Below are 11,314 nucleotides of genomic sequence, written 5' to 3'. Positions count from 1 at the left end.
CTTCCAGCAAAGTCCTATAGTCACAAATTAAAAGCTTAGACATTCTTTGAGAGTATATACAGATAAGTGTATCAACCAAATATATACATATATATATATATTTATATATTAAATCTATGTACAAAAACACCTGTCTCAACTGGTCAGGGAGGCAGTATGTATAGTGGAATAAATACTGAAATGGAAATCTGGAGGCTTTAGTTCTGTTGTTGGCTCTAACATAGACAAGATGCCTTAATATGTTTCTCCCACTGACAAAATTAGCTGTAAGCCCAATGATCCACAAAGGTTCTTCTGATCCTAAAAATACAATGACTTATTCTATAAATAATGCCATTCTCATTGCTTTTACTTCAGAGCAGCCATAATGAAAATATGTGTCCATATTTCATTCTTATAGAACAAATCAATCAAATTCGCAAAATTTTAAGAGAGAAAAGGAAGCTGGTGGCTAAACAATACAATTCCAGCATCTCAAAGTGGATGTTCCTGAGTCTGCTATGAAAAAGTTGTTACTCTTTTCTCTCTCTACATCACATATTTGCTTTCCCACAATACTTCACAAATACTACTAGAAATATGCTAACTTTCAAAACCCAAGGAATTTAATTTTCAGAAATTCTGAGCCTATCAGAGAAATTGAACGGTATTTCATCAGTTGTTTCTTCAGGTACATTACTTCCACCAAACTGGGATGAATAATGGTGGGCATGACGACGTGAAATAAATGAATCTGGAGTCCGGCTGCTATGACAGTTATCTGATTGCAAAACATGGCTTGAATTATCAGGCTGTAAATGGTAAATATCTGGGAATGAATCTTGAGAAGAATGATAATGTCCAGATGCACCTGATGTGGATACAGGACTCTGGTAAGGGCCATTAGACATAAGACAAGTTTGAAAGCAAGTCTTCCTTCCTAAACCTCGATGAATGTCTAATTTAGCAATGAGAGGTTTCCCAACATTTACTTCTTGTTTTTCCTCTACAGTATCTTCCAATCCTGAATACTGATATGATAAACACACTGTGAAAATCAGATGTTCCTGAAAAGGAAAAGAAATGAAGCTTGTTATTTTATCAATAGTGAAAGTATATTAATCTTAAAAATGTCATCAAACCAAACCAAAAAACACAAAACAATGAAAAACTACTCTCACCTCCCGCCTTTCCCAGGGTCCCAAATCATCAAGGCATCCTTTATATCTCCCATAGACTAAAAATGGTCAGCTATAATCATCTTGCTTTTTCTTCATTCAATACTAATTCTTATTAGAGTTTAGTAGAAATCTAGTTCCTACTAATTGAAAGTAGGCAAAATCATAGAGATCCTAAGTTATTTTCCTGATGAAAAGCAGAAAGATATTTTCTAAGCAGTAAGGCTTGGGAAATCCTTCCCTATTATTGGAGATAGGGAATTATTATTTAAAGGAAAAATAATCTGGTTTTGCACCTAGGTCAAAAGCTTAAGCTGTTGTAAACTATAAAATAAAAAGCTACAAATAAAGGTGGAGAACTATAACTGGATCAGATAATGGGCTAAATTTCTAAGAAAAGAGGAGTTTAAGTAGATTAGCTATGAACAGGGTGACATAGGTTTATGCCTGTTGTCCCGGTGTAATTGTCAACAGTGCCCCATTTCATTCTCTGTTGTTGGTATTAGGCTGATAAATTATATGGTCATGCAATTATATATGAGTTAAGAAGTCAAGCTTGGCAAGGATATACTTTTATTAGAGAGGCCAACATCATATGTAAAGCAATTAGAAATTAAAAATAAAGATAAATTTCAATTCTAATTTTCTATGTTTTGTTATGAAGTCAAAGAACTAGAAAAGGATTACTGAAAACGCTAAAACATTTAAGAGTAGAATATGGTCTATGTCCCTAACTTCTCAACACTATGGAGGGTAATTATATATATTCATACAAAGAGCCTCAAGGCCCCTATAATGAACAGAATACAATAGGAAAGGGTCACTGATGAGATCCAACATGATTTATCTCTACTTCAATTTAATACCCAATGAAGTTGCATCTATAAAGACAAGGTCCACACCCCAAAATGAATTTTCTTTTTCATAACCCTTTCTATTAGTAATCATGAGGAGGAAAAGTTAACAACCTTTAATTTCTGCAGTGAACTGAGTCTAGTATAGAGGCAATGCTTGGGAAGATCCTTTGATACTAAATAGCTGCCAGTTTCTTCAGGAGTCCCTTTATTTGCATCTTTTGGATCAATATCTAGGTCCTGTGAAAATCAGCGAAAGTTAACAATGAATTCAGTGCAAGTTAACATATAGACCATGACACAAAACAGGCATCATTCTCTTTCTTGTATTTTGGCCTGAGAAGGTAGACCCTTACCCAGGAATGAAGAGACAATGAAAATAAACATAGTATAATTAAAATAATTTATTATGAATTTTGTTCTTATCTTACAAGTATCACTAACATTTAATTATAAATATATTTCATGGGGGTATATCTTTGAGCATTCTAAATTTTGCACAAACTTAAAACATTTATATCTGAAAGGACAGCTTCCTTTTGAATTATTTTTAGAAACATTTATTAACCTACTCAAGTTTCCTTTTAAGTAGAGAAAGCCCCATTATTGTTCTACTCATGGATTCTCTCCCTTTTTATTAAACACTTTTGGAAAGGGGAAAAGGGTTTTATATTACTGGTATATTTAAGAAGAATAAATGGGCATGCCAAAGTCCTTCACTTTTTCTCCTTTTTGAGCCAGCCCCCTGGCAAAGAGCAAGATGTGTTCTGCTCCTCCAGGGGGAAGCCCAACAGGCGCCTCCCCCCACCCCAAACATATAGTGAGGCCTACCCTGGAACAGTGCGGCCATGACTAGGGAGATGAATTTGTCAGATTCTGGGGTTCAGTGGTAGACCATTTGCTCACATTAAGCAATGTCCTCCATGAAGCCTTTATCAGTAATAAAAGTGATATTTTGGATTTCTGTTTGCTTACTCTTCGGTTACTTCTAAATTTGAGGATATATCATTGAATTTTAAATAAGAGAAAAAAGAAGAGACTTACAAGTGGGAAATCAGTAACATAGGCATCGCACATTATTATTTCAGGCGGTTTGTGGACTATACTTGTATAGATTATCATGACATTGGAAAACTCAGCTGCAAATCCTAATTGAATCTGAACTCCACATTGAAATTTAAGACACATACTTTCTGGAAGTTCTAAAAAAGAATGATAACAATTACTTAAGGAGTGCTTATAAGTATTCTGATGATAAATAGTAAACAAATACTCTTTATGGAGCAGACCGTGGTTAGGGCTTTTACTTTTGCTTAAAAACACCATGTAATCAACATTATATTCTTTACAAACACATACAATTAAAACAGAAAGGAAAACAACCCACAATTCTGCTGGCCAATCAAATCATATTTTTCATTCACTATTTTCTTATAGTTCTTGACCATCTGCAATAAGATTTTTATAGAGGTAATCAAAAGTACATATATAAAAAAATTTTTAAAAAAGAAATAAAAAAAGAACAACAAAAAAGTACATATACAGTTGTAGATATATTTTTTACTGTTGCCTCAGTCTTCATGAATGGTCATGCTGTAGCTTATTGCCATTAACCATTCTGCTACTCTTGAATATCTGTAATATTTCTGGTTTTTATTTTGGTTTTCTCTTTCACTATTTCATATATATACTTAATTCTTTAGGATTGCTGGATATAGTTATTTTATGGCTCCTCATATATGGGACAAACTGTTTTTGATTAATATGAAATAAAAGATATGAGTTTCACCATAACATTTCCAAAACTGGTATTATTAATTTTCCAAGTGTTTATATATTTGATAGGTTAAAAAAAAATACACTATCACACCATTCATTCCTCTTCTTTATTATTTATGTTTGCCATTTTCTGTATTTGGTTCTTAATTATTAATACAGTCCTAAATGTGTGGATGGTTGAAATTATAAATTTTGCTTATTCATTGGGGAATGGTCTTAATGTTTATCTCTTACCATTTTGCACGAACTCTTTATTTTAAAGAAATTATCCACTTATCAGCCAAATTTGCTATCTATACTAGTTACCCTTTTTAGTTTTGTTTGATAAAAAGCTTAAATTTTGTTTGCTGTTGGATCTTTACCCCTGTAATTTTTGTTAATGCTGTTTGGAGAGTTTTAGGAAGATATGTTTAATTTCAATTACTTATCCAATTTCTATTTTTATCTGTAAAGTTAGGATAATATATTTATGGAATTGTATATTTTAATGTGCTTTAATATGTTAATTTACCAAATATATATTAATATCTTAGAGAACAAAGATTTGTAAGATAAAGATAATCCTATTTTGTAGGAGCTCAACAAATACAATTAATTTGCAATTAACCATAATAAGGGATTCACAGCAGAGACACATGGAATTCACCAAAAATCCAAAATCTTTATTTTATTTTACTCAATAATTTAAACTTAATTTTTAAACTAAATCATACAGGATTGCCAAAAAGTACTAAAGCTACAGATATGATTGTTACCATTTTCTTTATCACCCAACTCTCTGATCCAAGTGTCAAAGAGAAAATGTTCAGTAATTTATATTAGCATATAATATTTGCTAAACACCATGTTTGCTCTTTACATATGTAATCTCATTCAATCTCAATAGCCCTATGCAGTAGATATTACTTCTCATACCCACTTTTCAGATAACATGCTTATTAAGTGGTAGATGTAGAATCAGTCCTGACTGATTTTTCATCTTGCACACTTCAAGAGGTCACAATATAGAAGCATCTAAGGGACTGAATATCAGACAAACTGAAAATTAACTCATTAAAAATTTTTTTTTTAATTTAAGAAAAAAAAATTTTTTTAGGAGGTACCAGAGGTTGAGCTATAGCTACTCACCTTATTTAAGAATTTTAAAATGATATTTTAATTTTACCAGTGGTGAAAATGGTAGGTTAACTAATTTATATTTCCAACATAAAATAAATTAGTATAGTTACCTATAAACATTTGATTAATCTTGAGTTTGCCTAATAGGCCAAAATACTTCCACTACAAAACTGGACAGAAAGCTGTTCAGAAGAAAAATATCTTTATGATTTAAAAGGTATATTAAAGAAAGAACTCAGAAAAAATAGAATTTACCATACCATGTGCCTTAGCCCACTGTAGATTCCGCACCAGAGATTCTGCAGAACATGCTGTTCCCTGTATTGGGTCAGTAAGTGCTCTCTTTTCTGATAAACTACTTCGAATCTCTAAAGCTTGTTTGCCTTTGGTAAGGTGACATTTTCCCATGTCTAAAAGATAAAAGGAATATATTTTTTCCAGATTACCAATCCTTACGTTATGTTTTAAGTATCTGCACCAAGACCTCTCCTACTAGTCAGGTTATATTCTCAATAGTATTCTTTCACTCAATAAATACTTGCTCAACACATGCTATGTGCCAGGCAGGTATGGATGCAAAAGAAAGTATAACCACAAACAAATAGAAAGATAATGTAAAACTTCCAAACAAATAGAGAAGACAAAGAAAAATAAAGAAAACTTAAGAATTTCTCTTGAGGACATGAAATTAATAAATAACTGCTTAGCTGCTTCCTCAAATGATACCTATCTAGGTAATGGCAATCGGAAAATATCAAGAAACTAAAGTGGGCGGGCCTGTTGTATTAATGCTAAAAAAGATAAGGAAAATTTTTTTAACAATATGGAATAAGAACAAGAAGACGTAAAGAGCCAACCAGAAATATCAGATAAAAACTGTAAATCAAAAAAACACAATAGGTAGGATACAGAGTAGAATGGGTATAGCTAAGAAAATAATTTGTGATCTGGAGAATCAAATTGGGGAATTCACCCAGAAGAAGGAAAGGATAAAGAAATAGACTTCAGTACAGAAGAAAAGGTAAGAAATTGGCAGGACAGGAAGTAGAAATCCTAAGTAGTAGAGATCCCAGGGAGACAGAAAAACAAAAAGAGAGGAGAAAGTATTTGTATAAATAATAGAAATAAATCATTCAGAAACAGATCCAAGACTTCAGACTGAAAAGGGCCTATACAATATCAAAGCAGAAACATAGATAACTATAGTGAAATTGAAGAATATCTAAAACCAACAAAATTTTAAAAGCTCCCCGAGAGAAAAAGAAAATAGGCTTTCAAGACAAAACACAGTAGAGTAGAAGTTTTCAAATTAACTAGCTACACTGTCATTCATATATGAAAGTATGATTCTAAAAAATCTCAGCAAAAGATCTCAGAGTTTTTGTCACATCTGACCCATATTGAAAACAATTTTGGATGAGATATCTAAATAAGGGAAAAGGCAAAGCCAGGAATGCTGCAAGAGATATATGAAGTAAAGGCATTCATTTACCTTGGTAAAATTTGTTGTTTTTTCAACAATAATCAGGAAAAAAGAAAGAAGGAAAAATATATCAATAATAAGCCAGAACCAAATCTAGGTGACATCAACATGTTTGGGGTTGAATGGGAAGAGCAAGGGATGTGAGGGTCTGTTAAAAATTCCTACAGGAAAGAGGATTGGCCCAACACATCCGCCTACCACATGGGAGGTCCAAGGTTCAAACCCAGGGCCTCTTGACCCCTGTGATGAGCTGGCCCACGGGCAGCGCTGATGTGCGTAAGGAGTGCCGTGCACCCACATGCAAGGAGTGCACCCTCTAAAGAGAGCCACTCAGCGCGAAAAAAGTGCAGCCTGCCCAGGAATGGCACCACACACACAGAAAGCTGACGCAACAAAAAGAAACAGATTCCCAGTGCTGCTGACAAGAATACAGGCGGACACAGAAGAACATGCAGAAAGAGCAAACACCCGGGGGGGGGGGGGGCGGTGAAGTGAGAGAAAAAAAAGAGAATAAATTTTTCAAAAAGAAATTCCTACATAGTTAAGGGAGGAAGGATACTGAAATCAACCAAAAAAGGAACACATAAAAAATAAACAGAAAGAATTAGCCATATCAAAATATCAACAGTATTGAAACAGTCACCAAAAATAACAATTAAAATACATGTAAATGCACTAAGTTTTCTAGTTAAAAGAAAATACTTACCCGATTGGATTTTAAAATTTGCTATATGCTGCCTCCAAAAGCAATAGCCAAAGCAAAATGACATGAAATGTTTGAAAGAGAAAGAATATAAGACATTAGGTAAATGATAACCAAAATAAATCTGGTTGTCCTTAAGACAAACATAAAACATTATCTGGGATGGAGGGGGTCAATATATGATACAAGATTCAATTCACCAAGAAAATAGAGCCAACTGAAAGAATACTTAAACTTGTGAAATATGATGAAAGCGATGGCTTTAAATGAAATGAATAGACTTAGAAATTTAGAGACCCACCTAGAAGACTCCAGCCACTGTCTTTACCCTTCCTCCCCTTTCCCTCCACCCTGCTGATAATGCGAAAAATGGGAAAGCAGTAGAACAGAGAGAGTAAAAATGTTGAAGAGACAGAGGCTGAAGAATCTGTGATGGAAAAAGTATGGGAAGGTGGAGTATTTCCTAAAGTGGAAGGGATTTACAGATGCTGTCAATAATACTTGGGAGCCTGAAGAAAATTTAGATAACCCAGAGTTAACTGAAGCATTTCTTATTCTTAATTCTCAAAAAGCTAGTAAAGGAAAAGATGATACAAAAAGAAAATCTTTACCTGACAGTGAATCTGATAACAGCAAATCAAAGAAAAGAGATGCTGTTGACAAACCAAGAGGCTTTGTTAGATGTCTTGATCCTGAATGCATACTTGGTGCCACAGACAGCAGTGCAGAGCTAATGTTTCTTATGAAATGGAAAGATTCAGATGAGGCAGCCTTGGTGTTGGCAAAAGAGGCAAACATGAAAGTGTCCTCAGATTGCAATTGCTCTTTTTTTTTTTCCTTTGAGGTACCAGGGGCCAGAGACCAAACCCGGACCTCATAAGTGGGAAGCCAGTGTGCAACCACTGAGCCACATCGGCTTTCCTGACTTTTTTTGGTTTGTTTTTGTTTTTAGAAGGTACCAGGAAGTGAACCCAAGACCTCCATATGAGAGGTGGGAGCTCAAAACTTGAGTCACATCTGCTCCCGTGTAATTGCTTTTTACGAAGAGAGATTGGCATTCTTGTCCAGAAGATGAAGCTCAATAATTGTTTGCATTGATATATATATATATATATGTATATAAAAATCTAGGTATTGGTTTTTTTAATTTATTAGTGTGAAGCAGGACTACATTCTATAGGAAATTGAGTTTGAATATATTTGTTTTGAAGTAGTAGTATTGGGAGAGTTGTTAGGGTTTTTGGGGGGACTGTCGTTTTTGTTTTCATCAATATCCCTCATTACTTTGCAAAAATGAAAGCTTTCTGTAATTACTTCATTTATCAGAAAAGAACATTTGATAGAAGTTGTGTTTAACCTATGCCCAGGGACCATTCTGGAGATTTTTCATTTGTGTGTGTGTATAAATACATATGTGGGAAGCAGATGTGGCTCAAGTGATAGGGCCCGCCTACCTTATGGTAGGACCCTGGTTTGACCCCTGGGGCCTCCTGGTGAAAAAGAAGAGAAAGCATGCCTGTATGGCGAGCCAGTGCCCACATGGTGAGCTGAGTGCCCGCACGGTGAGCCGAGAGCCCGCATGGGTGCCCGTGCAATGAGCCAAGTGCCTGCATGGTGAGCCAAATGCCCGCGTGAGTGCTGTATGATGAGCCAGTGCCCGTGCAAGTGAGTCACACAGCAAGATGATGACACAACAAAAGAGAGATGAAGGTGAGAGTCAAGGTGCAGCAGAAACCAGAACAGAGGTAGTGAAATTGACAGGGAACCTCTCACCACATCAGAGGTCCCCAGGAGTAAATCCTGGTGAATCCTAGAGGATATAGATGAGAAGAAAAGAGAAAAAGAGAAATAGATACAGAAGATCATACAGTGAGTGGACACAGACAGCAAAAACAGCAGGGCAGGGGAGGGGAAGTAAAGAAACTAATATTGAAAAAAAGTATATATGTAATTTTTATTTTTCTATTTTTTTTTTACGTTCACCAAAAACCAAAATAAAAATGACATTTCACAATCACAGATAAGTCCATGTTGCTTCTGGGACGCCATCATTCTTAGCTAACCAAGAAATCACTTCAAGTTAAACTGAAAAATTTCCTGAAGTCATAAGCTTTCAATTCAAATAGGTGATTCAGTAATTATTTGGATAATTTAAATATAATACAGATAACTTAAATTATATAATTTAGGGAGCAGGTGTAGCTCAGTGGTTTGAGCGCCTGCTTCCCATGTACAAGGTCCCAGGTTCAATCCCCAATACCTTCTTAAAAAATAAAAAGATACATAATTTAAAGCAACCAGATCAAAATCCATTGTATCTATTGTTGTATAAATGCAAAGTATTTGCAAAACTCTGAGAGAAAACAAGGTAAATACAGTTGTGTTTCCATTAGCCAAGCAAGGCTTAGTTAAAAGAGTACTCAAAGGTTCAGTCTAGAGAGCCATTTCTTTATGGAAAGTTGAAATCCCTGTGCTGTATTGGCACATGGAAAATTAACCAATGGTTAGAGATGTTACAGTCTAGGACCGGGTAAATTGACTTTTGTAATCTAAACTATTGACCTGCATGTTTTTTCTTTACTCCCAATGCATTCCGTGAAGGCTCAATCTTTTCAGTATTTGGATTACTGGTTCAGCAGAAGCCAGGAAAAATAGTAACTTCAAGTAATCAGAATGTTATCCAACTGTATACTGTTTACTTTATTGTAAACTCTGGTGAATAGTGGTCAATAAACAGTTTTATATTCCTTAAAAAAAGAAGAAATTTAATTAGAAAAGATAGGCTGAAAAAAAGAAAAGACAGGCTGAAAGTGAACTGAGCTAATTTTATCTTATGATGTTAGAAAAAGAATAAAAGGAAATTGAAAAAAGCAAGGAAAGACATAATACAAACAGCAGAAATTAATGATATAGAAAGTAATGAAAAAGTAGAGGAAATCAGCAGAGCCAAAGGTTGGTTCCTTGAAAAGAAATAACAAAATTGACAAAATCTGGCAGTAGTAATCAAGGAAGAAAAAATGAGAATGGACACAATATGTAATACTGAAAAAAAGGAATATATGACTATAGATAAAGCAGAGATTAGAGAATACAATTAGAGAATCAACTATATTTCAACAATTTTGGAAGACTGACAAAAGGAACACATTCCTATGAAAACATTAGTTACTAGAACTGATGCAAAAAATAAAAAGCCTAAATAGTTAAAGAATTATTTAAGAAATTGAAGCAGTAGCTAAAAAAATTTTGACAGAGAAAATACCACTCCCAAGTGGTATCTTAACAGGCAAGTTCTACCAAAATGTTCGATGAATGAATCTTCTCAATTTTACAAAAAACTTTACAGTGAATAAGAAGAGAGGGAGGAATACCCCAACTCATTCTGCACAGCCAAACCAAAATATTATGAGAAAGTAAAATTACAGGCCCATTTCATTCACAAATAGAACAGGTTTAAGAATCTTAAAGATGATGCTAGCAAACTAAATCCAAGAATATATTAAAAAATAAAACACTCCAAAAAGTTGGGGATTATCTCCAACTGAATTAATATTAGACTATCAATAAATCTGATTCATCACATAAATAAAATAATACCATATTATCGTCTTCATATTCAATATTAATTATGATAAAACTATCTCTTACATATTGCTGGGAGTGTAGATTGGTATAACCACTATGCAAAAACAGTTTGATATTATCTTCTTAAAATTGAAAATAGACATATTCCATGATCCAGAAATTCTAAATTTTAGGTTTATACCCCCAAAAAACTCTTGCATAGATACTCTGGGAGATATGTACAGCAATGTTACAACAGCACTGTTCATAATAGCAAAAATCTGGAAATAAGTCAAATGACCATCAAGAGCAGAAAAATTGAAAAAATTGTATTATGTTCACAAAATAGACTATTATATAGCAGCCAACATAAATGAACTAGTCACAGAGCATTATGGATCCATCTTAACAAAATAATATTAATTAAAAAAAAATTAAATCGAAGAAAATGTGGCATTGGTGTGGAGAAAGTGGCTAAGGTGGCTGTTGGGTGTGGGGAATGGGAGGAAGAGATGAGATGTAGAGGTGTTTTCGGGACTTGGAGTTGTCCTGGGTGGTGCTGCAGGGACAATTACTGGACATTGTATGTCCCCCCATGGCCCACTGGATGGAACGTGGGAGAGTGTGGGCTATGGTGTGGACCATTGACCATGAG

General features: G+C 34.3%; 1 protein-coding gene across 2 annotated transcripts in view; it reads right to left on the bottom strand.

Annotated features, from left to right (window-relative positions):
- Positions 1-410: 410 nt before the first annotated feature.
- MALT1 (MALT1 paracaspase) overlaps positions 411-11,314 on the bottom strand; it is a 57,544-nt gene continuing 46,640 nt past the window's right edge. For both annotated transcript variants that reach the window (XM_004447193.5, XM_012523689.4), the window contains 4 exons: positions 5,170-5,319; positions 3,056-3,213; positions 2,126-2,251; positions 411-1,046 (listed from right to left, as the gene is read on the bottom strand). In XM_004447193.5, coding sequence (XP_004447250.2) covers positions 606-1,046; positions 2,126-2,251; positions 3,056-3,213; positions 5,170-5,319 — 875 coding nt within the window. In that variant the 3' untranslated portion in view covers positions 411-605. The remainder of the gene's footprint in view (positions 1,047-2,125; positions 2,252-3,055; positions 3,214-5,169; positions 5,320-11,314) is intronic.

The sequence above is a fragment of the Dasypus novemcinctus genome, chromosome 16, assembly GCF_030445035.2.
Source record: "Dasypus novemcinctus isolate mDasNov1 chromosome 16, mDasNov1.1.hap2, whole genome shotgun sequence".
NCBI lineage: Eukaryota > Metazoa > Chordata > Mammalia > Cingulata > Dasypodidae > Dasypus > Dasypus novemcinctus.
Note: the sequence above shows the minus strand (reverse complement) of the source record. Positions and strands in the feature narration are given on the sequence as shown.